Genomic DNA, 27,985 nt, shown 5'->3' on the forward strand with positions numbered 1-27,985 from the left:
CTTCTCCAACACCACAGTTCAAAAGCATCAATTCTTCGGCGCTCAGCTTTCTTCACAGTCCAACTCTCACATCCACACATGACCACTGGAAAACCATAACCTTGACCAGACGGACCTTTGTTGGCAAAGTAATGTCTCTGCTTTTGAATATGCTATCTAGGTTGGTCATAACTTTCCTTCCAAGGAGTAAGCGTCTTTTAATTTCATGGCTGCAATCACCATCTGCAGTGATTTGGGAGCCCCCAAAAATAAAGTCTGACACTATTTCCACTGTTTCCCTATCTATTTCCCATGTATGTATACATGTGTTATATATGTATAATATATACGTGTGTGTGTATTTGGCCCTTGAACAGTGCAGGGAGTTACGGGCCCTCACTCTCCCCACATTGAAAAAATCCAAGTATAGGGACTTCCTGGTGGTCTAGTGGTTAAAACTTCAAGTTTCCAATGCAGGGGTGTGGGTTTGATCCCTGGTCAGAGCACTAAGATTCCTGTGCCACGTGGTATGGCCAAAAAATAAATAAAATCCACCTGTAGTGATGGACAGGGAGGCCTGGCGTGCTGCGATTCATGGGGTCGCAAAGAGTCGGACACGAATGAGTGACTGATCTGATCTGATAGCTTATAGTCAGCCCTTTGGATTCAAGGTTCCTCCTCCATATATGCAGATCCAACTAGATTCAACCATCTCATGTGTGGAGATATGTATATATATCATACATATGATACATACATTCATATATATATATGTATGATATATATACATATCTCCACATGTGCAGATTGTGCAGTACTATGGTGTTTACTGGGCTTCCCTGATAGCTCAGTTGCTAAAGAATCTGCCTGCAATGCAGGAGACCCCAGTTTGATTCCTGGGTCGGGAAGATCCACTGGAGAAGGGATAGACCACTCACTCCAGTGTTCTTGGGCTTCCCTGGGGGCTCAGCTGGTAAAGAATCTGCCTGCAATGTGGGAGACCTGGGTTCGATCCCTGGGTTAGGAAGATCCCCTGGAGAAGGGAAAGGCTACCCATTCCAAGTATTCTGGCCTGGAGAATTCCATGGGCTGCATAGTCCATGGAGTTGCAAAGAGTCGGACACGACTGAGAGATTTTCACTTTCAATTTCATGGTGTTTACTATAGAAAAACATTCATGTGTCATTGGACCTTCGCAGTTGACCAAACTGAATTGGTCAAGAGTCAACTGTATACAGTTCACAAATTTGGAAACCAAGACTCCAAAAGGCTGAAGTACCTTACACCAGGTCACATAACTCTAAGAGGCCACTCTGAAACACAGAAAGTGTAAAAGTCATTTTACTTTAATACAAAATCATATATAGAAAGTCATATGAGCAAAATCAAATATTCACTAATATCAGTGAAGTCTTCATTGCAATGTCCATACCAGGTTTTCCTGCATCCTCTCCCCGTCCCCACTTGTGCTGGTGTATTTCGCTGCTGTGTGGCAAAGACGTGGGCCCGGGGACGCAGAGCTGGTGTCCACATCTGCGTGCTTGGGGTCCCTGGGTGGTTGAAGTGGGGCTGTAGGTGGCCCCACTGTTTTTTTCTTCTGCTTTCTCAATTTCTTTTGCCACTTCTCCTGCCGTGGCCCAGCGTTCAGGGGTGTTCAGTTCTGCAGCCGGGGAGAAAGCTTCACCCCTTCCTCCTTGGACGGCTTTGAGGGGAAGTAAAGAAGCAAGTGCAGTGGGTACAGGTGGCACTGACAGATGACTGTGGAAGTCGTCTTTGTGGGTGGTCCTCCGTGTCTGAGAACGCAGTCATGGCCTCCGGTCTAGGTCTGCTTCCCTGATCGGAAAGAGAACCTGGGTCGGGGCGGGAGACGGGAGGTCAGAGCAAACAGAGCGCTGAAGCAGGGGGTGCACAACCCCCTGCAAATTCTGTAAGCAGCTCCTGCAGGCCATTCACCCAAAAGTTTATTTCTTAAGAGCTCATTATGCAACAGGCACTGTTCCAGGGCTTTCCATCTACTAGCTCATTTCACACTAATAACAGCATGAGGATGTTGAGTATAGTCAATATCCCTATTTTACAGATGAGCAAACTGAGGTTCTGGGAGGTTAAGTAACAGGCCCAAGGTCACACAATTTTGTCTTGGAACTGGGAGTTGGGCCCAGAAGCCCACTTAACCACTGTGCTAGACTGACAAATGGAGTCTGGAATGTTTTTGTTTTCATTTTAAGTGGTTTTTATTGTAGAGGAAACGGTAACTTCTCGGTGTTCCCTACAATGATAAAATGAATAATGACTAATATGTAAATTCTTGGATATAACAGATAACACATATAAAGATATCCCTGAAGCATGAATGCCAAACTTTCAGTCCTCCTGACGCACTAGACACGTGGGGGTGATCACAAAGTACAGTGTCAATGCTAGCTCAGGTTGTCGGAAAGACGCAAAGATGGCTAGTGAGCTGAAAAGTCGGTGATGGGGATACAGGCTCTTGCTTCTAGTCAAAGACAAGCCCCAGTCCCAGCCCCGCTAGCAGCTCTGCCGGCAACGGCAGGGGTGAGCCCTTGACTCGTGTGGATACAGGCGATAAGGCACATCCACCCTCCCCCTGAACCTAAGTATACCATCTCCCAACCCCCACTTCCCTGCCTCAGGAAATGACATCACCCCCAACCCAGTCATTCAAGCCAGGAACTGGGAGTTGTTCTCAATTCCTCTCCTGTCATCCCATCTGTTGTATTTTAGTCACCATGCCCCAAATATGTTCCTAATCCCACCACTTATCTCTTCCACTGCCACCCCCAGGCTGAGCCACCCTGATGAGCAGCACAGCCTTCCTGTCCGCCCCCTCCCCCGCCACCCCCACAATCCACTCACACAGCAGTCAGCATGACTGCATCACTGTGCAGAGATAAGTCATTCCTCAGCTTAAACCCTTCCAGGGCTCCCCATTGTCCTCAGGACAAAGATAAAACCCTTCTTAGCGTGACCTAATTCTTCGGAAAGTCATTCATTCATTCACTCCGTAGCTTGTCTGATCACCAAGTCGCGGCCTCACTATCTTCAAACCTGTGTCTTCAGTGTTTGCTCAGTCGCTCAGTCGTGTCTGACTCTTGGCCCCGTGGACTGTAGCCTGCCAGGCTGCTGTGTCCATGGGATTCTCCAGGCCAGAATACAGGAGCAGGTTGCCATGCCCTCCTTCTGGGGATCTTCCCAGCTCAGGGATCAAACCCAAGTCTTGCAACTCCTGAATTGGCAGGGGGGATTCTTAACTACTAGTGCCACCTGGGAAGCCCATGTCCTTAGGCTGGCTTACGTACATTTCATTTTTGCCATATCAGGCTCAAACTCCAATTATGTGACCCAAAGAACTCCCCAAGAAGAGAAAGAAAGAAACCAGTAGCTTATGGGTCTGGAAGCCTTGTTTCCAGTGCAATCCTCAGCCAGTGAATATCCCACATAAACACTTTCAGATCTGATACCCTCTGTAGGGTGGAGATGCTCTCTCATACATTATCTTACCATAGGAGACCCTTTCTAGGGAGAAGAAACAATTTGACTCTGTCCTATCAACGCTTCTCCACAAAGCGGTCAGAGTAAACTTTTGTTTTTTCAAAAAGATTTTATTTTTTATTCTCGGCTGCATCGTGCGGCATGTGAGATCTTAGTTCTGGACCAGGGATTGAATCCATGCCTACTGCATTGGGAGCACGGAACTTTAACCCCTGGATCACCAGGGAGGTCCTTAAAGCTTTTTATAGGTGAATACGGACATGTCACTCCCCAGCTTAAAACCTCCCAAGGTCTTTCCGAAGCACTTAGAATGAAATCCAAAGTCATCACTGGGATCCATGTGGCCCAGAAGGACCCAATCGCTCCCCACTCCAACCTCACCTCCCTTCTCTTTGCTGCTCCAGCCACTGTCATCTCTGCTGCACAAGCTGTCTCCAGCCTCTGGCCTTCATACCCGCTGTTCTTTCTGCCAGGAAGGCAGGGAAAACTCAGATCATCATAGTCTTTCAGAACTTAGCTTGAATGCTGCCTTTTCACAGGCGCCTTCCAGGACTCCCCAAATCTAAAGTAGCTCTTTATCGGGACTTCCCTGGCGGCCTAGAGTTAAGATTCAGTGCTTCCATGGCAGGGAGGATGGGTTCAATCCCTGGTCAGGGAACTAAGGTCCCCCATGCCTTGAGGTGAGGCCAAAAAAATTAAAAAGTAGCTCCCAATCAACCTCTCTCTTAGCACCCTATTTAATGGTCTTCAGTGCATATAGGGCCATCTGAAATGTCCTGACCAGTTCACTCTCTACCTCTCCCGCTAGAATGTAAGCACCATGAGGGCAGGGACTCTGGCTTGTTCACTCTACCCCAGCACCTAGAACAGTGCCTGCTGCATGGTAGACCCTCAATAAATATTTGTTGGAGGAATAAATAAATGCGGTTTCAGGTGGTCTTGTCTGACAAAGCTGTTTTCATGCAGTCATTCAAGAAAGCTTGGACTTCCCTGTGGTACAGTGGATAGGAATCTGCCTGCCAACGCAGGGAACACAGATTCGATCCCTGGTCCAGGAAGATTCCACATGCTTTCGAACAACTAAGCCCGTGTGCCACAACTACTGCGCCCACATGCTGCAACTACTGAAGCCTGTGTGCCTAGAGCCTGTGCTCCACAGCAAGAGAAGTCATCGCAATGAGAAGCCCATGCGCCACAGTGAGGGAGTAGCCGTGCCGGCCGCACTGAGAGAAAGCCCGAATGCAGCAATGAAGACCCAGTGCGAGCAAAAAATAAGGAAAGAAAAGAAAGGAGAAAAGAGAGCCTGGCAGAGACATCCTTGGTGGTCCAGTGGTTAGGACTCCACACTTCCACTGTAGGGGGCCTGGGTTTGATCCCGGGTGAGGGAACTAAGATCCCACAAGCCTGGTAATACTTAACTAAGAAGATGCATACTCTGTGGGCTATCTGCCCCCACAGAATCATGTCCTCCCTTCTCTGGCCTGTTCTCCGCTCCAGGAGGCTGACATCTCTGGATGATCTCAACAAGCTCCCTTGTCCTTTAGCTTCTGGCTGTGCTCAGCCAATGGGAAGCACCAGCAGGAGCTGGGAGGGTGGGAGGAGAGAAGTGTAGGGGTATTCACTCCCAGCTCTGTCCCTGCCGGCCTTGTCTCACTAGCCACTGTGTTTTCCTCTTCTGAAGGCCACACTTCAGTCTGACTCCCCCAGGGCCCCTCACAGCTCCCTTTCCTCGCTCCTCTGTTGCCCGCCCCAGGGTGCTTCTCCATCCCTTATCTCTGTTCCCACATCTGTAAAATGTCCCTTCTTGAAATCTTTTCAGCCACTCCTTTTGAGTGAGGCTTGGTTTCTTGATAAACAAGAACCCGGGCTGATAGGCTCCGTGGCCTTGCAATTTTCCTCCTGGATGTCTCTCCCTGGGAAATTCACACACAAGTCCATGAGAGGACATGAATAAGCATGCAGATATTCACTGCAGCACTGTCCACACTAGGGAGAAGGCAATCTGGGATCCCATCACTGGGGTTAGAAACAAGACGTGTGTCTACACTGCTAGGTGGATAGATCTTAAAAAATGCTTAGGGACTTCCCTGGTGGTCCAGTGGCTAAGACTTTGAGCTCCCAATGCAGGGGGCCTGGTTTGATTCTCGGTCAGGGAACTAGATACCACAAGGTCACAATTAAGACCCAGTATATTCAAATAAGGCCCTCCCTTGTAGCTCAGGTGGTAAAGAATCCACCTGCAACGCAGGAGACCCTGTTTCGATCGCTGAGTCCGGAAGATCCCCTTGAGGAAGCCATAGCAAACCACTGCAGTTTCTTGCCTGGAGAATCCCAGGGACAGAGAAGCCTGGCAGGCTATAGTCCATAGTGTTGCAAAGTGTTGGACAGGGTTGAAGTGACTGAGCACGCATGCAAGCATAGTCAAATAAAGAAAAAAAATTAAAACAAAACAAAAAAATTGCTTTATGTCCATCAAGAGATGAAGAGACAAATCAAAAGTGGTCTACACATACCATGGAATATCACCAGGCGTTAAAAATGAAAGAAATTCTGACACGTGGCACAACATGGATGAACCTGAGAACAATGTGCTAATCATATAAGCCTGTCACGGAAGGACAAATACTGTATGTCTCCTCTTATATGAGGTCTCCAGAGCAGTCAGATTCATAAAGACAGAGAGGGGAGTGGTGGTTGCCAGGGGCTGGGGGAGGGGAACTGAGCAGTTAGTGTTTAATGGGGACAGAGTTTCGGGATGGGATGATGAAAAAGTTCTGGAAATGGATTGTGGTGATAGCTGCATAAGATCATAAATTTCCTTTTTTCTTTTTTTGGCCACACCACACAGTATGTGGGATCTTAGTTCCCCGACCAGGGATCAAACCCACGCCTCCCGTAGTGAAAGTTCAGAGTCTTAACCACTGGACCGCCAAGGGAAGTCCCTGTAGACATATTGATATTTAATGCCCCTGAAAAATGGGGACTTCTCTGTTGGTCCAGTGGCTAGGACTCCACACTCCCAATTCACGGGCCTGGGTTCAATGCCTGGTTGGGGAATTAGATCCCACACGCCGAAACTAGGAGTTCGAATTCTGAGACTAAAGACTCCAAGTGCTGTGGCTGGGGATCCGGAGTACCTCAACTAAGGATCCTGTGTCCCACAAGAAGACCTGGTGCAGCCAAATAAAAAAGAATTTTTAAAAAATGATTAAAATGGTCTCACAGACATAGAAAACAATCTATTATGGTTACCAAAGGGGAAGTACGGGGGAGGAATAAATTAGGAGTTTAGTATTAACAGATACACACTACATATAGAATAGATAAACAACAAAGACCTACTGCACCACACATGGAGTAATATTCAGTAACGTATTATAACCTACATGAGAAAAGAATATTAAAAAGATATATATTATATATGAATAAGTGAATCACTTTGCTATACACCTGAAACTAACACAGCACTGTAAATCAACTATACTTCAATTTTTAAAAAACGATTAAAATGGTAAATTTTATGTTAGGCATACCTTTTTAAAAACACTGAAGAAAAGGCTTGTTCACACTCAGTTCTCAAAACCCAAAGCATTTGACCACATATTGCTTAAAGCTGTGCCGCCCAAAACAGTGGCCACTACGAGTCTTAATTGAAATATGCTGTCAGTGTGAAATATACATAAGATTTCAAGGGCTTATTATTTTTAAAAAAAGACTGTAAAATATGTCATTAATAATATTTTATAGTGATTACACGTTGAAAATGACAGTATTTTGGAAGCATTGGATTAGTAAAACATATTACTAAAGTTTTTGTAAAAAAGTGCCTGAAGAATTATTCCCTGGTGGTCCAGAGCTTAGGACTCTGAGTTTCCACTGCAGGGGGCAGGGGTTCGATCCCTAGTTGGGAACTAAGATCCCGCAGCCATGGCGCAGCAAAAAAAAAAAAAGCCTAAAAAAGAAGAGTGCCTGGTAAAAAAGAAAACAGTGACAGTGCTTAGTGAAGGGGGAAAAAAGCACTAGGAAACAGAATGAAGATGACGTGTGAAACAAAATACCAGTTACCATTGAAAACACATCCACATAAGACAATATATACTTTTTAGAACACATTAAATACATATGAGATGGGCTGACGGGGAGGGGAGCCGGGAAGCAGATTGCAAATGGGCGATGGAGATAAAGAGGGAATAAATAAAAGCAAGAAAAAAGAAAGCTTGTGCTGACAGCGAAGCTCATCGTGCCATGAGCTGAGAATCACTAATGGAACACTCTGTTCCTGAGGATCCAGAAAAAGAAAAAATCTCTCTTCTCTCTTGAAACAAAGGCATCTTAATTAAATCTGCCCTGGGAGGTAACCCAGAATCTCTGACCCCTCAAAATTACTTCCCTGTAAAACCAGAGTCAACAGAGTCCTTACAGAATCGCTCATGGCAGTGCCCCCAGGGTGAACATCCCGCCTGGCGCACAACATAGACTCAGTGAGGGTCTGCTGACTGACTAACGACCAAATAATGTGAATGGAAGTTGAGGCCCCCTCAGCCCTCCCTGGGAGGCAAGACTAATGAAGCAAGAGCTGGATGGAGGCTGAGGACCTGATGCAACCCACAGTGATGGTTCATTCGGATCACACGATTTTTATTTTTAAGCTTAAATGATTTGCCAGCATTTGGAAAACAGATTCCATGAACAAATCCGACATCTTGGCATTGCTCAAGAATCAGAAGGTCTGTTAACAAGTTGTTCACTGGCCAGACAGAACTGAAAGGCAAATGTCCCCACCCCACCCTACACCCCCCTCACACATCCACATGAAGTGCTTGGCCCCCGCAGGCTTTCGAGTTTGACATCCTTGACCAAAGCCGTTTCTCACTTTCGATCCAAAAGTCCAGGAGCTGGTAAACTGTCACCAGGTCATTTTCAAAGCAACCAAGACCAACAGGCTGCTTGCTTCAGCCTGGAGTTGAGGAAAGGTGTGCCTCAGTTCAGCTCAGTTCAGTCGCTCAGTCACGTCCAGCTCTTTGCGACCCCATGGACTGAAGCATGCAAGGCTTCCCTGTCCATCACCAACTCCAAGAGCCTGCTCAAACTCATGTCCATCTAGTCGGTAATGCCATCCCACCATCTCATCCTCTGTCATCCCCTTCTCCTCTTATCTTCCATCTTTCCCCGCATCAGGGTCTTTTCCAATGAGTCAGTTCTTCACATCACATGGCCAAAGTAGTGGAGTTTCAGCTTCAGTACTAGTCCTTCCAATGAATATTCAGGACTGATTTCCTTTAGGATGGACTGGTTGGATCTCCTTGCGGTTCAAGGGACTCTCAAGAGTCTTCTCCAACACCACAATTCAAAAGCATCAATTCTTTGGTGCTCAGCCTTCTTTATGGTCCAGCTCTCACATCCATACATGACTACTGGAAAAACCATAGCTTTGACTAGATGGACCTTTGTCAGCAAAGTAATGTCTCTGCTTTTTAATATGCTGTCTAGGTTGGTCATAGTTTTTCTTCCAAGGAGCAAGCGTCTTTTAATTTCATGGCAGCAGTCACCATCTGCAGTGATTTTGGAGCCTAAGAAAATAAAGTCTGTCACTGTTTCCATTGTTTCCCCGTCTATTTGCCATGAAGTGATGGGACCAGATGCCATGATCTTAGTCTCTTGAATGTTGAGTTTTAAGCCAGCTTTTTACTCTCCTCTTTCACTTTCATCAAGAGGCTTTTTAGTTCCTCTTTGCTTTCCATGTTGTCACCCTGCTTATCTGAGGTTATTGATATTTCTTCTGGCAATCTTGATTCCAGCTTGTGCTTCATCCAGTCTGGCATTCTGCATGATGTACACTGCATATAAGTTAAATAAGCAGGGTGACAACATACAGCCTTGATGTACTACTTTCCAAATTTGGAACCAGTCTGTTGTTCCATGTCCAGTTCTAACTGATGCTTCTTGACCTGCATACAGGTTTCTTAGGAGGTAGGTAAGGTAGGTATTCCCATCTCTTAAAGAGTTTTCAACATTTTGTTGTGATCCACACAGTCAAAGGCTTTAGCATAGTCAATAAAGCAGAAGTAGATATTTTTCTGGAATTGTCTTGCTTTTTCTATGATCCAACAGATGTAGGCAATTTGATCTTTGGTTCCTCTGTCTTTTCTAAATCCAGCTTGAACATCTGGAAGTTCTCGGTTCAAGTTCTCTGTTGAAGCCTAGCTTGGAGAATTTTGAGTATTACTTTGCTAGCATGTGAGATGAGTACAATTGTGCAGTAATTTAAACATTTTTTGGCATTGCCTTTCTTTGGAATTGGAATGAAAACTGACCTTTTCCAGTCCTGTGGCCACTGCTGAGTTTTCCAAATTTGCTGGCATATTGAGTGCAGCACTTTCACAGCATCATCTTTTAGGATTTTAAATAGCTCAGCTGGAATTCTATCACCTCCACTGGCTTTGTTCATAGTGATGCTTCCTAAGGCCCACTTGACTGCACTTCACACAGGATGTCTGGCTCTAGGTGACTGATCTCATCATCATGGTTATCTGGGTCATGAAGATCTTTTTTGATAGTTCTTCTGTGTATTCTTACCACCTCTTCTTAATATCTTCTGTTTCTGTTAGGTCCATACCATTTCTGTCCTTTATTGTGTCCATCTTTACAAGAAATGCTCCCTTGGTATCTCTAATTTTCTTGAAAAGATCTCTACTCTTTCCAATTCTGTTGTCTTCCTTTGTTTAAGAAATGGAAGAAACTAAGGTGTGCCTAGTTGTATTCATACCTGGAGTCAGAAAAGGCACATCTAGGGACTTCCCTGGTGGTTCAGTGGCTAAGACTCTGTGCTCCCAATGCCGGGGGTCTGGGTTCAATCCCTGGTTGGGGAACTAGATCCCACCTGCCACAAGTAAGAGTTCACATGACATAACTAAGGGATCCCACATGTCATATCGAAGATTGAGGATCCTATGTGCTGCAACTGAGACCCGGCACGGCCAAATAAATAAATAAATACTTTTTTAAAAAAGAAGAAAAGGCATATCTCAGGTTGTTGTCCAAAGGTTCCCCACATTCAATTGTCTGGGCATTCATTAAAAATCCAGATTTCTGGGCCTCCTCCTAGAACCAGCGATTTGATTTCTGAGAATCTGAACTTTAACTATCATCTCACAGTCTATGGTTTGAGGTGCTGCAACCAAAGAAACCAGGAATGAACAAAGGGGCATGAAAACAAGGGGAGTGTTCGAAGGAAACTGTCTTATGTGTCCTAATGTTGGGAGACAGGGGGCCCTCCAGAGTTGGAAGTAGAAGAGGTGATGATTTAGCCCCTGTAACCTCCAATAATTATTGCTATTGTTTTTCTTGTTTAATATTATTAGTATTATTATCTGGTTATTGTTATTATATCACAGGGAGGCAGTAGAGTGTCGAACCTGGACTTCCCTGGGTTCCTGACTTCACCACTTACAATGTGTGTGACCTTGGGTACAGAACTTTACCCCCTGGAATTTATTTCCCCATCTGTGAGTCAAGGATAACAACAGTGTCTACCTCATAGGGTCACTGTGATGAGTCCATGAATTAATAATGTTAGGTGCTTATGCTACTGCCTAGAAGATAGCATAATACACCAGCATAGCATTTGCATATCAGCTGCAGGACCACCATCAGAAGAACAGGGCCTCCCCTCTCACCCCCACTCCTTCCTTTAGCGACTGTTTAGTGGCAACATGGGGCAGCAAGTCAACTTACAGTTTCCTTATGATTGTCTTCTCCTTGCTGTTGGCATTGCTGCCCCTGGGAAAAAGAGCCTCTTTCTCTCTTCTTCCTCCTGGGCCTTCTCTTGGTGGAATCAGACCACTGGGAAAAATGAGATAAATAAGTGGGTTGTTTTATTGTAGATCTCTTATCTGTGCATCTTTGAAAGTGAAGGTTTTTTACAGTTTATTTATTTACATATTCATTATTATTATTATTAAAACACATGGAATGCTTTATGAAATTGCATGTCATCCTTATGCAGGATGACATCTTGCATAATCTTCTCTGTTTTGTTCCAATTGCAGTAAATGTGCTGCTGAAGCGGGCACTGAAAGTGAAGTTTCTTCGTAATTATTATTATATTAATAATGCTATCATTGAAAGCTCTAGAGTTAGATCTCCTGACCCAGATCTCTGGAATCTTCCTTCCTCTTTTCCAGTGTTGATACCTCTTCTTTCCTTCTCTTATCTAATTACCATGGCTGGTACTTCAAGCTTCTCTAATTTCTAGAAATATGATCATGTATAAATTGTCTAACTCAGGGCTCCCCAACCTTCAGGCTACCGACTGGTACCTCCTGTCAGATCAGCGGTGGAATTAGATTAGAAACAAAGTGGACAAAAGTGTAAAGCTCTTGAATCATACTGAAACCATCCCCCACTCCACCCTGGTCTGTGGAAAAACTGTCTTCCATGAAACTGGTCCCTGATGCCAAAACGGTTGGCGGCAGCTGCTTTAACTTAAGCCTTGATTTCCTAATTGGAAATAAAAGGATCATAAAAGTACCTGCCTTCTAGGATTGATGGATTAAGTGAGCTAATACATGGAATTCATTCATTTAACAAATATTACTAAGCTACATAGTCTACCAAGGTATATAGACATAGCAATGAACAAAACAGATGAAATATCTTCTCTCATGTAATTTATATTTCATTGAGAAGAAAACAGTCAACGAACAAATAAGTAGAAATGTAAAAATATACAGTAAGTCAGGTGGTGCTAAGAGCTAGATTGATATTAATCAATAAGATACTGAGGTCAGGTGACCCAAAGAGATTCAGAGTATTTCCCTGGACTTGATGTACAGAACTTGGAAGAAGGCTGTTCTCTCTCACTTGCTCAACTGGGACTGCCAGCAGTCATGCTCCCTAAGATTCAGAAAAGGATTGTCTTTAATACAAGATAAGGAGGCCAACAAAGAAACAGAATCAAAGAAAGAATCATGACTGGGGTCTCTGATTCCAACCCTGAGGTCTTAGATGCAGTCTTTTTCTTTATTTCTGAGAGCAATTCTAGGATCCTTCCCAGCTATGTGAACCAACAAAATCTCCTTTTGTACTTTAGCTGATTTGAAATAAGATCTCTGTCACTTGCAACCAAAAGAAGCCTGACTGTGATGAAACATTTCAATATCTGACCCAGTAAGCTCATTAGATCCACTTAGGTATTTTGTTGTGTGTACCAACTGGTAAATTTATGCCTATGCTACAGGCATAAATTTCCCCCTTACCACAGACTGAATTATGTTCTTCCAGAATTCACATGTTGGGACTTCCCTGGTAGTCCAGTAGCTAAGACTCTGAGCTCCCAGTACAGGGGGCCTGGGTTCAATTCCTGGTCAGGGAACTAGATCTCACATGCTGCAACTGAGAGCTTGCATGCCACAACTAAAGGAATCCACATGCTGAAACTAAGACCCAACACAGTCAAATAAAAACAATCAAAAATTTTTTAAAAAGTTTTTAAATAATTTGTATGTTGAAGCCCTAACCTCCGGTATTACTGTATTTGGAGATAGGGCCTTTGGAAGACAATTAGGTTTACATGAGGTTATGAGGGTGGGCCCTCATGATGGATTGCTGCTGCTGCTGCTGAGTCGATTCAGTCATATCCGACTCTGTGCGACCCCATAGACGGCAGCCCACCAGTCTCCCCCGTCCCTGAGATTCTCCAGGCAAGAACACTGGAGTGGGTTGCCATTTCCTTCTCCAGTGCATGGAAGTGAAAGTGAAGTCACTCAGTCATGTCCTACTCTTCGCATGGACTGCAACCAACCAGGCTCTCTGTCCATGGGATTTTCCAGGCAAGAATTAGTGCCCCTTTAAAAGGAGATACAGCTTTCTCTCTTTCTCATTCTCCCCACCAGCTGAGGACACAGCAATATGGCAGCTGTCTACAAGCCAGAAAGAGCCAAAACCAACCATACTGGCAGCTTGATCTAAAAATTACCTTTCCCCACTACCCACAGCTGTCAGTTCAGTTCAGTCGCTCAGTCGTGTCCAACTCTTTTCGACCCCATGAATCGCAGCACGCCAGGCCTCCCTGTCCAACACCAACTCCCTACAGCTATAAAACACCCTTAAACTTGTTGATTTACAATAATGATGGGGGACTGCCTTGGCAGTCCAGTGGTTAAGATTCTGCCTTCCCATGCAGGAGGTGTGGGTTCAATCCCTGACTGGGGAACTAGGATCCCACACATGGCACAGGGTGTAGCCAGAAGTTAAAAAAAAAAAAAAAGTGAAAACAAACAAATAAAAAACAATGATTTATGACTTCTCATGATGGCTCTATTTTTTTTTTTTTTCTGGCTGCTCTGCACAGCTTGTAGGATATCAGTTCCCTAACCAGGGATTAAATCCAGGCCTTTGGCAGTGAGATTGTGAAATTCAAACCACTGAAACCGCCAAGGAATTCCCAGATGGCTCTATCTCTTATGGTTGATTTGGTGGTTCTCCTAATGGTCCACTTTGGGGTTCTCAAGTGGCTGTGTTCAGTTGGTGGATCAGCTGGGGCTGTCATATGGGACCCCTCGATTCTTCTTCATGTGACCTCTCCACGTGACTGCCTTGAGCTTCCTCATAGCATGGCAGTCTCAAGGCAGCAGTCTGAGAGCACAAACATGGAAGCTGTTAGGCCTTCGAGAATCTTAACCTTGGAAGCCAAACAGCATCACTTCCACCACATTCAACTGGTCCAAGAAAGTTATAGGGCCATCTAGATTCAAGAAAAGGGAAAATAGACTCTACTTGTACTCTGATGAGAGGAGTGGCAAAGTCTCACTGCAAAAAGAGTGCAGGATGGGAAAAACTGTTGCATCCATCTTTGGAAACAGCCTACCATAGCTGCCCTCAGTTAAAAACTATCCTTCGTATGAGCCTGGGCTTCCAAATTGATGCAGTTGCTAAGAGAACACCTCAGTTGACATGCTAGTTTCTCCAGAATATATAACACTAGAGACTAAACAGAATCCTGCTATCTGTCTGTCAGCCTGCACCAGATGGGAAGTGCCCATCTGTTGTTCTCTGGGAATTCAAAACTGGAACCAACATGTGTTGCTTTATTCACTTGCAAGCTGCTTACGGCATTGGCAGTCTAGCAGTTCCTCTTTTTAATTAACTGTGTCTGAAGCACTTATTAAATGAGATGAAGGCAGGTCTTTCCATTAACGTGGTTCCAACCTCAGCGGAAGGAAGACAATTAAATTCCTGTTGGCAGAATTCAGTCCTTTCAGATAGGACTTTCTAAGGACATTTTTACTTTGCTGCTCTCTTAATGATATCACATTGAATGAATTTAATGAATAATATCATTGGGGGACTTCCCTGGTAGGCCATTAGCTAAGACTCTGTGTTCCCAATGCAAGGGGCCTGGGATGGATCCCTGGTCAGGGAATTAGATCCCACAAACTGCAATTAAGAGTTTTCATGTTTCAATTAAAGATCCCTCGTGCTGCAAACTCAGCACAGTCAAATTAAAAAAAAAAATTTTTGTTTGGTTTTGTTTCAGAGTACATCCCATATTTCCAAACTTTCCAAGTTTCAATGTGGTGTGATAATTAAAAGCTCAGGCTCCGATGTCAGTCTGTCTGATATCACATCTCAAGGTTGCCACCACCAACCAGCCCAGGGACTTTGAGCAGCTACTTGACCTCTCTGACCCTTAGATCATCTTGGGGATAATATTACCCTAACTCACAGGCTTGCTGTGAACACTAATTGAAATTATGCTTGGGATACACTAAGCAGAGTTCCTGGTAAATCTGTACACAGGTCAAGAAGCCACAGTTAGAATTGGACATGGAACAACAGACTGGTTCCAAATTGGGAGAGGAGTACATTAAGGCTGTATATTGTCATCCTGCTTTTTTAACTTATATGCAGAGTACATCATATGAAATGCCAGGCTGGATGAAGCACAAGCTGAAATAAAGATTGCCAGGAGGAATATCAATAACCTCAGATATGCAGATGACACCACCCTTATAGCAGAAAGTGAAGAGGAACTAAAAAGCCTGTTGATGAAAGGGAAAGAGTAGAATAAAAAGCTGGCTTAAAATTCAACATTCAAAAAACTAAGATCATGGCATCCGGTCCCATCACTTCATGGCAAACAGATGGTGAAACAACGGAAACTTTATTTTATTTTCTTGGGCTCCAAAATCACTGCAGATGGTGACTTCAGCCATGAAATTAAAAGATGCTTGCTCCTTGGAAGAAAAGCTATAACCAACCTAGACAGTATATTAAAAAGCAGAGACATTACTTTGCCGACAAAGGTCTGTATAGTCAAAGCTATGGTTTTTCCAGTAGTCATATATGGATGTGAGAATTGGACTATAAAGAAAGCTTAGCACCAAAGAACTGATGCTTTTAAACTGTGGTGTTAGAGAAGACTCTTCAAAGTCCCTTGGACTGTAAGGAGATCAAACCAGTCAATCCTAAAGGAAATCAGTCCTGAATATCCATTGGAAGGACTAGTGCTAAGCTGAAAACTCCAGTACTTTGGCCACCTGATGCAAAGAACTGACTCATTGGAAAAGAGCCTGATGCTGGGAAAGATGGAAGGTAGGAGGAGAAGGGGACGACAGAGGTAGTTCGATGGCACCAGTGACTTGATGGACATTGAGTTTGAGCAAGCTCCAGGAATTGGTGATGGACAGGGAAGTCTGGAGTGCTGCAGTCCATGGGGTCGCAAAGGGCCAGACACGACTGAGCGACTGAACTGAACTGAACTGATAAATATTAGTTGGCACGGGACCTCCCTGTGGTCCAGCAGTTAACACTCCACGCTTCCAATGCAGGGGATATGGGTTTGACCCTGTGGAACTAAGATCCCATGTGCTCTGCAGCACCACCAATACACCAAAACGAAACAAATACTAGTTGACTGAGCCTGTGCTCTAGAGCCCTTGAGCTACAACTGCCAAGTCTGTGTGCTGCAATTACTGAGGCCTGTGCACCCAGAACCTGTGCTCTGCGACAAGAGAAGCCACCACCAGGAGAAGCCCTCACGCTGAAACAGAGTAGCCCCAACTCGTCGCAACTGAAGAAAGCCTGGGAAAAGCAACGAAGACTCAGCACTGCCAAAAGTAAATACATAAATAAATAAAAGAAAAACAAATATTAGTAGGCAATACGTTTTCATTCTTTTGGTCTTTCCTTTGCCTGCCTCTAATGAAACTTGCTTTGCTTAACTGCAGGCTTCTCAGAATGATTCAACCACAGAGCTCCTGTATGCCGTGCTATGTGGCTTGTGGGATCTCAGTTCCCCAACCACAGACTGAACCTGGGCCATGGCAGTAAAGGCACCGAATCCTGACCACAGGACCACCAGGGGACTTCCTAGAGCTTCCTTTTCAAGAAATACCTATGTAAACTACAACATTTTGGGAAACTTGGTAGAGAGGGATACAACAAAGGTCAAACCTGCTATATCAACAACTTCCTTATTTCCTGCCTTGCTTATCCTACAATTCCTCCTGTATGCAATATTTATTATGATTTTTTTTAACTTGTAATTTTTATACAATTTCAAATTTAGAGAAAAGGTATAATATTAGTGCAAAAACTTTCCATATACTTTTAACCCCGATCCTTCAAATGCTTATCCATGTATCTATCTACCTACCTAGCCGTGCATCCATCTTTCCATCCACTGACCCATCCACCCCTGCAACTATCTACCTTCTCTCTGAACTCTCTGGAGAGTGAACTGGAGAAATCTTACCCCCTTACTCCTAAATACTTATGTGGCTTTCCAAAGAACAAGGACTTTCTCTTACATAACCAAGTTGTTCAGTTATCAGAATCACCACATTGATCTTTTCAAATACTGAATCAGATCTGGTCATTCCCTTGATTAAGGCATCCCAGAGTCTTCTTGTTACATTTGCTATAAAACTAGAGCTCCTTGATGGCGGTGGGATGAATTGGGAGATTGGGATTGACACATATACATTATTGATACTATGTATACAATAGATAAGTAATGAGAACCTACTGTGCAGCTCTGGGAACTCTACTCAATGCTCTGTGGTGACCTAGATGGGAAGGAAATCCAAAAAAGAGGGGATATATGTATACAAATAGCTGATTCACCTTGCTGCACAGCAGAAATTGATGACACTGTAAAGCAGCTATGTGTGCCAGTCGCTCAGTTGTGTCTGACTCTGCAGTTTCGTGGACTGTAGCCCTCTAGGCTCCTCTGTTCATGGAATTCTCTAGGCAAGAATACTGGAGTGGATTGCCATTACAACTATACGCCAGTAAAACAACAACAAAATAAAAAACCTAAAGCTCCTTTCTGTGGCCAACACGACCAGCTCCTGGTCTCTTCTGAACCATTGTATACCTCACAATCCCAGTTCCACCATGGTGGGTCCCCTAAATTGGCCAAATGGTTCCCACCCCAGGACCTCTGCACTTCCTGTTCTACTTTCGCCCAACCAAACTGTTACTTGGTTGGCTGCTTCTTGTCATTCACCTCAGAGGGGTCTTCCCTGTCACCGAATCTGACACAGGCCCCTCCCAGCACTCCAGTCTCCGTCAAGCCACTTTTCTACATTCTCTCCAGCATCCACCGTGCTCATCCTGCGGGCTCACTGTAGGCTTCCTGGCTGAGTGCCTATCTTCCTGCTAGCCTAGCACGGACTTCCTGTTTTATTTCCCGCTCTACCCTCAGTGCCGAGAATAGATTCCAGCATAGAGTGGGTCTCCAGTAAGTTGACTGGACGAACATCAGAACAGATAGGTAACATATCAAGGAGCTCCAGACAGGATCTGGGTCTGCAGCGTAGGCGCCCCAGGGCAGCAGGGCCCACCTCTTATAGCACTGCAGCTCTTCCTGCACCACCAGCAGCTGTGACTTGAGCTTGTTGCGCTCCTGAAGCACGTCCCTCAGCTCCTGCAGAGTAAAGCGTGGTCGGTTGGGATCTGTCAGGTCAACCACCATTTTGTCTGGTCCCAGGTTCACCTGTAAGAAAGGACGTCACTTGTACATTTTACCCCACGAGGCTGGACTTTCCATCCCAGAAAGGAGAGTCCTCTTGTTCTGTTACTCCCAGGGACCTGATGAGGTGAGGCACCACCTGCTGCAAGTGTTTGGTTGCTGGTAAAGAGTCTGGGAATTCCCTGGCAGTCTGGTGGATAGGACTCTGTGCTTTCGTTAGGACTCTGGGCCCTGGGGTGATCCCTGGTTGGGGAACTAAGATCCTCTTTTAAAAATTTTTAAAGAAGAAGAAGAAGCAAGAGTTCTAAGTACTATTCTCCAAGAAAGGAGCCAGGGCTCCTTGGAGAGAGGCTGAGTCTAGGGCTGGAGCAGGGCAAGTCCAAGTTTAGTCTGGAATATTCCATTGTGTAAGGGATGGAGACAGAGCAAAAGGACATAATTCGAAGGCGCTCCTACTGGCCAAACTGAACAATCTGAGTAACAACATTAATAACAAGAATGGATAATAAGCCATCAAATAATAAGAGGAGGACTCAGGAATCTATACTTTTTTAATTTAATTAACTAATTAATGGGGATCTAATAGCTAACTTTATATGTCACCCTACTGGGCTAAGGAATACCCAGATAGTTGGTTAGCCCATTATTTTGAGGTGTGTGTGAAGGTGTGTTTTGGAAGAGACCAGCATTTGATTTGGTGATCTAAGTATAGCGGAGGGATCCCCCCAGTGTGGGTGGACATCATTAAGGGCCCAAATAGAACAAAAAGGTGGAGAGAGGGTGAATTCACTCCCTGCTTGAGCTGGGACATCCTTCTTCTCCTGCCCTTTAGCACTGCACATCAGTGCTCCTGGTTCTTGGGATTTCGAACTGTCCCAAACCAGGACTTTTACCATCAGCCCCTGAGACAAGCCTTCCAACTTGGACTGAATTACAACACCAGCTTTTTTGGTTCTATAGCTTGCAGACATCAGATTGTGGAACTTCTCAGCCTCCATAACCCCCTGAGCTGATTCCTATAATGAATATTCTCATCTATATCTATAGCTACATCTGTATCTCCTATTGTTCTATTTCTCTGACTAATACACTGGGAAGGAAGGGAATCTGTACTTTACAGCAGAATGCCAATTAATGTTTATTTATTTATTTGACTGCACCAGATCTTAGGTGAGGCACAGGGGATCTTTGATCTCTCCTGTATCATGCAGGATCTTATAATTGTGGCATGTGAACTCTCAGTTGCAGCAAGTGAACTAAGAGTTGCAGCATGTGGGATCAGCATGGGGGATCTACTTCCCTGGCCAGGGATCAAAGCCCAGACACCTGCATTGGGAGCAGAGTCAACCACTGGACCACCAAGGAGATCTCTGGAATGCCAATTAATGTGTAGAAGATGATAAGAGTTAGAAAATCCTTTTGCAACCAATTTAGTAATAATTGATTCAGGCAAGACTAATGAATGGATCTAAAACCACTGGGTGAAAATTTGTCGGAGAACAGGATATTTTACACAGTTTCAAAGTATTTTCCCATAGGCTACTTGCGCATTACAAAGGGCATAAAAGCACCCTTCTGGTGCAGAAATTTTGTAGACAACACCTTAACCAAGGGCTAGAAGTTACCATCACCAAACATCACCAATGACGACAAACTGAATCAGGCACCTTCTAATCCAAGACACTGAGAAGGATATAGCATCACTTGAGTGATAACCCTGCTAAATACGTGTTACTTGTTTAAACATGAATCTAACTGTGAGGAGACACCAGAACAAGCTCAAGTTGAAGAACATTCTACAGACAGTGATACATAATATATTCAAAAATGTCAATGTCACGAAAGAGAAGGAAAAGCTGAGGAACTGCTCCAGACTAAAGGTGACTAAAGAGAGGTGTCCTACTTCCCTGGTGGGTCCAGTGGTTAAGACTCCGAGCTCCCACTACAGGGGGCAAGGGTTCGATCCCTGGTTGGGGAATTTAAGATTCCACCTGCTTAGAGGTGCAGCCAAAAAAAAAGAAAAATGAGAGAGAGGTATTTCCTAAAGATACTGTACAACTCTATACTAGATTCTGTATCAGAAAAAAAAAATGCTAAAAGGTAATTATTATGAATTTTGAATAGGGATGGCATTTAGATCTTAGTATTCTACCAACTTTTCCCCCTGAACTTGATCATTTATTGTGGTTATCTAACAGTATGTCTAGGAGATACACACGAAAGTCTTTAGTATTTAGGGTGAAAGATCCTAATCTTTTACTAACTCTGCAGCTAACATAATGTCTGCTCAAATAGCTGGGCAGACTTTGAATGAGTAAATAATGTGTATATACATATGTGTATATTGACACTGACATTGAAGTCGCTCAGTCGTGTCCGACTCTTTGCGACCCCATGGACTATTCCTCCGTCCATGCAATTTTCCAGGCAAGAGTACTGAAGTGGGTTGCCATTTCCTTCTCCAGGAGATCTTCCCGACCCAGGGATTGAACCCGGGTCTCCCACATTGTAGGCAGACGCTTTACCGTCTGAGCCACCAGGGAAGTCTCGTGTGTATATGGGTGTCTATACTTCAGTCTGTATATCTTTTTTTTTTTTTTTTGGCTGGACTATGCGGCATGCAGGATCTTAGTTTCCCTACCAGGGACTGAACCCACACCCCAGGCAGTGGAAGCAGGGAAGTTTCAGTGTCTATTCCTGTTCTCTTAAAAATAATTATATTTATTTTTGGCTGTGCTTGTCTTTGTTGCTCTGCATGGGCCTTCTCTAGTTTTGGCAAGTGGGAGCTACTCCCTAGCTGCAGTGCTCCAGCTTCTCATTGCGGTGGCTTTTCTTGTTGCAGAGCACGGGTTCTAGGCTTCAGTAGTTGTGGTGCATGGGCTTAGCTGCCTCGAAGCATGTCGAATCTTCCCAGACCAGGGATCAAACCCACATCCCCTGCATTACCAGGCAGACTCTTAACCACTGAACCACCAGGGAAGTCCCCAGTGTGTGTTTCTTAAGACATATTATACACACACACAAACACACATATACACACACCTGAATACAACAACTGAATCAGGGTGAAAGGTATACAAGTGTGCATTGCACTTGTCTTGCAACCCTTCCATAGGTTTGACATTGTTTCAAACTGAAGTTAAAATGAAGCAAATATTTGAAGACAACCTAAATGTCCACTAGCAGAAGTCTAGTTAAATAAATGGAGGCACAACCACACTCAGAATATTCTACAGGTGACAAAGAGAATAAGGTACACAACAAAGAGAAAGGCAGTAGTGCCCACATTCCTCCTCTTGGACTGACAAATATCAGTGGTGTGTGAGGAAACACTGTCGTAAAAGCTGTGGGGAAACTGGCTCCTTCACTGACCGCAAAGGGAGCCAATCACTTTATCCCCTTTAGAGTGCAATTTGGCAATAGTTCCTGGTGGCACCAGGCTTCTCTGGTGGCTCAGATGGTAAAGAATCCACCTGCAATGCAGGAGACCCAGGTTCGATCTCTGGGTCGGGAAGATCCCCTGGAGAAGGGAATGGCAACCCACTCCAATATTCTCTTCTGGAGAATCCCATGGACAGAGGAGCCTGGTGGGCCAGAGTCCATGGGGTTGCAAACAGTCAGATACAACTGAAGTGACTTAGCACGAATACACATTAAAATGTCAATGCCTTTCCTTTGACCCAGTGAGTGCACTTCCTCTACATATTCAAGGGCCAACTGGTACAGATCAGACTAACCCACTGAGGCTTGGGCTCAGAGCAAACGAGTGGAAAACAAAGGTCTTTTAATAGGAAACTGGTTTAAGGAGAGACTCTTAACATTTTTGTGTTCTACAAACCTTTTTTGGCAGTCTGGTAAAGCTCATGTGGATTCCATCTCAGAATAATGATCTCAAATGTATAAAACAAAAGGCATAGGATTACAAGGAAACCAACTAAGATAACATACACTCATCAAAATCTAAAAATAAATATGTGATCCCGAGACCTGCTCCTTCATTAAACACAATGTAGCTACAGGTCCAATAAGATACAGAAGAAAAACAAAGTTTTGAGATATGTACTACATTGTAATGGGACATGAAAACACCTGTGATTTCCATTGATGATTGCCACAGGTACTACTGATAATATTACTGTGGTTTGTTTTTTACATTCATGATTTTTTTTAATTTATTTATTTTTAATCAAAGGCTAATTGCTTTACAGTACTGTGTTGATTTCTACCAAACATCAACATGGATGCATTCATGATTGAATAAAGTGGTACTACATTTCATCTGGAGGCTGGTGAAAATAAAAATATAATTTCTTCCCATGCAAGTTCATGGATCTCATGGATTAGACTCATAATCTTGAGGAACAGCGGGGAGCAGGGTTCCAAAAACTCCAAGCTGAGAACCCTCAGGTTGAACAATTGATATTACTGTACAATGGAAGTTTCCAAAAGCCATTAAAAGATGAGGAAGTAGAGATTTTGCTGGAGATCCAGTGGCTAAGACTGAGCTCCCAATGCAGGGGACCCAGGTTTGATCTCTGGTTAGGGAACTAGACCCCACAGGCCACAACTAAAAATCCTGCATTGTAACTAAGACCTGGTACAGCCAATAAATAAATAAATACATTAAAAAAAAAAAAGATGAGGACGCTCTTTATATTCTGATTTAGTACCACTTTCATGCCATATTAAGTGAAAATAAGCAAGGGGCAGAACAGGGCATATATTATCATACTATCTGTGTGGGTAACAGAAAACTATATTCATATCTGCTTGTGTTTGCATGAAGTATCTCTGGATACTTTAAGAAACTGATTGCTTAAATTTTTTCTGAGGGGATATGAGAGCTTTTCCAAGGCAAATACTTTTGTAACTTTTGAATTTTGAACTTAAATTTTTTAAAAAAAAGGGAAAAAAAATCTCACACCTATTGGGATGGCTACTGTAATCAAACAAACAAAATATAAAATAACCAGTGTTGGCAGGACTTCTCTGATGGTCCAGTGGTTAAGACTCTGTGCTTTCACTGCAGGGGACATGGGCTGATCCCCTTGTGGCTCAGATGATAAAGAATCCACCTGCAATGCTGGAGACCTGGGTTCCATACCTGGGTTGGGAAGATCCCCTGGAGAAGGGAAAGGCTATCCACTCCAGTATTCTGGCCTAGAGAATCCCATGGACTATATAGTCCATGGGGTCACAAAGAGTTGTACACAACTCAGTGACTTCCACTTCACTTGACTTCACAAGGAATATCCCACATGACATATGGTGTGGCCAGGAAAAAAAAAAAAAAAGACAAACAAGCTTTGGTAAGGATGTGGGAAAACTGAAATTCTTGGGCACAGTTGATAGAATGTAAAATGGTGAAGTCACTATGAAAAACTGAATGGCTGATCCTTTAGAAATTAACAACAGAATTATCACATGATACAGAAATTCCACTTTTGGGTACATACCCAAAAGTCTTGAAAGCAGGTGCTTGAAGATTGATTTATAGATCCATGTTCAAAGAAACAATATTTACACAGATCACGAGGTGGAAGCAGCCCACGTGTCCATTGACAGACGGATAGACAAACTGGTGAATCCCTACAATGGAATATTATACAGCCTTAAAAAGGAAGGAGATTCTGACACATGCCACAACATGGAGGAACCTTGGGACATGAAGTAAAATAATAAGTCAGTGGCAAAAGAACAAAAATCATCTGATTCTACTTATATGAAGTACCTAGAATAGGTAAATTCACATAGACAGAAAGGAGAACAGAATTACCAGAGGCGTGGGGGAGAAGGGAAATTTGGAGTTAGTGGTTAGTGGGCACCGAATTTCAGTTTCGCAAGATGGGCATTTTGGAGGACGGTGGTGATGTTGCATAATAATGTAAATTGACTTAATGCCACTGAACTCTGTTCTGAAAAATGATTAAGATGGTAAATTTCACCTCTACTTTACCACAGCTAAAAATAGTAATTAAAAAAACAAGAAAAAAAAAAGACAAGGGCATATTTTTATAAACTGTCTAGCGGTATTAAATATTCATTCTCTCTGCCTTTTCCCCCACGCTCGTTCTCAAGACTATGGTTTGGGAGGAAAATGTGCTAGCTCATCTGGGGCTAATGAAGCTTGTCTGCTATGCCCCAGGCAGAAAATGGCCCGGGCCCTGTGCAAACCACACTGTTCACGATCCATCATGGGTCTATCTTTGTGTTGGAGTTGGAGATGACAGGAAACAAGTGCAAAATGTGAGCTGAGGGATCTTGGGCAAGTCATTTAACTGTTCTTGAATCTCAAAAGTCAGGCTTCTAATGATATTCAACCATCTCATATGACAGATCCTAAAGAAGAACCTTCTCTACAAATAGCATTGTCACCGTGACTAATGAGTAGGTGAAGTAAAAGTGTACCAACAAATCTACCAGAAATCTTCACTCTTCCCTGTGAATTTCAGCCACCCTGTTCCTGTTGTCTTTTCATGGCGCACTTCTCAGTCTGTAATCCTGTGGGCTGGTTTTGAAGGTCTGTGTGTCTCGCTTCTCCCACTAGTTGTGAGGCTCCATGAAGGAAGGGACCTTGTCTAATTTAGCTCCATAGCTCCAGGGCCCTCACAGTGTAGTCACTCACCAATGTCACTACAAGCAAAGTTACAGGTCTGTACTTCAGCACTGTGTGGTTAAGACTAGCGTCTCTGAGGACTTCCCTGATGGCTCAGTAGACAAGAATCTGCCTGCCAATGCAGGAGACATGAGTTTGATCGATCCCTGGTCTGGGAAGATTCCAGATGCCCTGGGGCAACTAAGCCTGTGCTCCACAATGGGAGAAGCTGCCTCATGGAGAAACCTGTGCACCGCAACTAGAGTAGTCCCTGCTCGCTGCAAATAGAGAAAGCCCTCAAGAAGCAATGAAGACCCAGCACAGCCAAAAAAAAGAAAAACAGACTAGCATCTCTGAACTAAAATCCTGCCTCCACCTCTTACTTGCTCCAAGTCCTTGGCAGATTACTTAATCGTTCTATGTCTCCGCTTCTATAAAACGGGAATAATAATAGTATGAGGATCAAATGAAATAATTCACTTGAGGAAGGTTTTTTTTAAAACTAACTGGAGACCTACTAGAGAGTTGTGATATTAATTTAGTGAGTTACAAAATAATTTAAAAATTCATAAAAATAGAATAGGAAAGTATGACTATATATCATGTTTAGTAAGGGTGAGTTAGGATAAATTGTTTCTTGAAACTTTTTGTTTCATCAGTTCTGAATATTGATGCAAAATGTAATTTTGTAAAATGGGGGTATAACATATATACAGAAATATGCACTAATCTTGAATTTATAGCTTGATGATTTTTACCATATGTGTATACCCAAGTAACCACACCCAGATTAGTTCCCTATATATTTCCTTCCTGTTCTCTCCCACTCTCCCATCCTGGGGTTACCATCAACCTGTCTTCTATAAGTAAAGATGGGACTTCCCTGGTGGTCCAGTGGTTAAGACTCCACACTACTAACATAGGGAGCTTGGGTTTGATCCCTGATTGGTGAACTAAGAATCCACATGCCACTGGTGCAGTCAAAAAATTTATATAAAGATTACTTTGCCTATTCTTGAATTCTATGTACAGGAGGCTCTCTTTTGTACCTGGCTTCTACCTCTCAGTGCAATATCTGTGAGATTCATCCATATAGTTGAGTGTTTCGGTACCTTCTCATTGTTGTGTAGTATTCCATACCACAAGTTAAAAAATCCATTCCTCTGTTCCATCTGGATTCCCAATTTGACACAATTATGAATAAAACTGCCCTGGATATTCTTGTACATATTTTTCTGTGGTCATAAGCAGTAATTTCTCTATAGTTAAAATGTATGTCTTACTCCAGGTCAAAGATTCTCAAATCATGAAACCTGGACCAAGAGCACCTGTATCATCTTGGAACCTGTGAAAAGTTGTAGATTCTAGGTCCCACTGCAGACCTACTGAGTTGGAAACTCTGGGACTGGGGCCAGCCAATCTGTGTTTTAATCACTCAAGGTGATTTTGATGCCTGATAAAAGCATGAAATACCTGCTTCCCTGGTGGCTCAGATGGCACTGAATCTGCCTGCAATGCAGGAGGCCCGGGTTCTATCCCTGGGTGGGGAAAATCCCCTGGAGAAGGAACTGGCAACCCACTCCAGTATTCTTGCCTGGAGAATCCCATGGACAGAGAAGCCTGGCCTGCTACAGTCCATGGGGTCGCAAAGAGTTGGTCATGACTGAGCGAGTAACACAGTAAAGCTTGAGAACCACTGCTCAAGGTCCCCATCAACCTGTCTTCTGCAAGTAAAGATGGACTTCCTCGGTGGTCCAGTGGTTAAGACTCTGCCCTTCCCTCTTCCGCAGGAAGCCTCTGCTTTAGAACATACTCAGTGCGTACCCCAGCACCTAGTAAGTGCTCAGTTAATGTTACCTATCATAAAGCTTCTGGGCTTCCCAGGTGGAGCAGTCGTAAAGAATCCACCTGCCAATGCAGGAGACATAAGAGATTCAAGTTCGATCCCTGGATTCCTTGGAGGAGGGCATGGCAACCCACTCCAGGATTCTTGCCTGGAATATCCCATGGACAGAGGAGCCTGGTGGGCTACAGTCCATGGGGTCGAAAAGAGTCAGACAAGACTGAGCAACTGAGCAGACACAACACTTCTAAACTGAGGACTGGATACTCGTGGGGAGTTGTTTTGAGGGGTTTGGATGTTCAAGAGAGGTGAGCGGCCCCCCTCCCACTGGGAGCTCCCTGCACCCCGCCCCCGGGGCGAGTCCCCGCTCTCCCGCACTCACCTCTGGGCCGGCGGCCGAGCCTTCTCTCCGCAGCCCCTCCACCTCCTTCCTGAGGTTGTCCCGCTCCATTCTTAGCTCCTCCACCGTCAGGTTCCCTTCATTCACCAGCGTCTCCAGCATCTCCAGGACGCGGACAATCTTGAACTGCAGTTGTGTCACCCGGGGGTCACTGCCCAGGGCCATCAGCTCACGGCCCATCACGTAGGAGATGTCATATACGTCCTCAGCGGTCAGCTGCAAGGGGCTCTTGCCCAGAGCCCCCTCGGGTCCCGCCTCGTCCTCCTCCTCTTCCTCTTCTTCCTCTCTCAAAGGGGGCTCCTCCATGGCGGCCCAGACCCCTACAGCCTCCGGAGTTGCTTTCTCGGAGTCTGCGAACGTTCAACTTCCTCCCGGCACAGAAAACTTTCCGCTCGCTGGGCCGAGGACCCTGCCGGGCCCGGGGGCGGGGGAAAGTGGCCCAGAAGCGGCCAATCAGCGCCGCCGAGAGGTGGGCCCGGGAGGTGGGGGCGTCTGTGGAGGCCACGCAGGGCGGCTCGCAGGCCCGCGGTCCGGTGCACCGTCCACCCCGAAGTCCGTACAGGAGTGCGGGCTCCAGGATACGGTTCTGAGCACGAAAGGACAAGAGGAAGGGAGGGCAGGGGAGAAGAGGAACAGAAAGGTTAAAGGGGTGCCTGTGGTCGCTCCCAGCCAGGGAGC

The 27,985-nt window shown here is 44.5% G+C and overlaps 1 protein-coding gene and 1 non-coding gene across 6 annotated transcripts; both read right to left on the reverse strand.

Moving 5' to 3' along the window:
* Positions 1-1,304: 1,304 nt before the first annotated feature.
* On the reverse strand, positions 1,305-27,973 carry RILPL2 (Rab interacting lysosomal protein like 2). Of its 5 annotated transcripts, none has more exons than XM_070386282.1 (5): positions 27,290-27,972; positions 18,342-18,493; positions 11,227-11,334; positions 3,874-3,958; positions 1,305-1,829 (listed from the first exon to the last, which is right to left on the reverse strand). In XM_070386282.1, the coding sequence occupies exons 1-5, from the start codon at positions 27,611-27,613 to the stop codon at positions 1,785-1,787; spliced, it is 714 nt and encodes a 237-aa protein (XP_070242383.1). In that variant the 5' UTR covers positions 27,614-27,972; the 3' UTR covers positions 1,305-1,784. The 5 variants fall into 5 exon arrangements, with proteins under 5 accessions (XP_070242383.1, XP_070242384.1, XP_005904727.1 ...); XM_070386283.1 differs by lacking the exon at positions 3,874-3,958 and adding an exon at positions 6,006-6,069 and having other exon boundaries at positions 27,290-27,968; XM_070386281.1 differs by lacking the exon at positions 1,305-1,829 and adding an exon at positions 1,873-2,248 and having other exon boundaries at positions 27,290-27,973.
* Positions 11,453-11,564, reverse strand: LOC138991563 (U6 spliceosomal RNA). The gene has a single exon (XR_011467534.1). It is a non-coding gene; the product is annotated as a U6 spliceosomal RNA (small nuclear RNA).
* Positions 27,974-27,985: the final 12 nt, after the last annotated feature.

Source organism: Bos mutus, chromosome 17, assembly GCF_027580195.1.
Source record: "Bos mutus isolate GX-2022 chromosome 17, NWIPB_WYAK_1.1, whole genome shotgun sequence".
Taxonomy (NCBI): domain Eukaryota; kingdom Metazoa; phylum Chordata; class Mammalia; order Artiodactyla; family Bovidae; genus Bos; species Bos mutus.

Coding starts and splice junctions, on each gene's coding strand:
- RILPL2 (XM_070386281.1), bottom strand. CDS start 27,613: ATGGAGGAGCCCCCTTTGAGAGAGGAAGAAGAGGAAGAGGAGGAGGAC. Junction 18,494..27,289: donor GCTCGGCCGCCGGCCCAGAG/GTGAGTGCGGGA, acceptor CCTTTCTTACAG/GTGAACCTGGGACCAGACAA. Junction 11,335..18,341: donor GAGCTGCAGTGCTATAAGAG/GTGGGCCCTGCT, acceptor CATTTTTCCCAG/TGGTCTGATTCCACCAAGAG.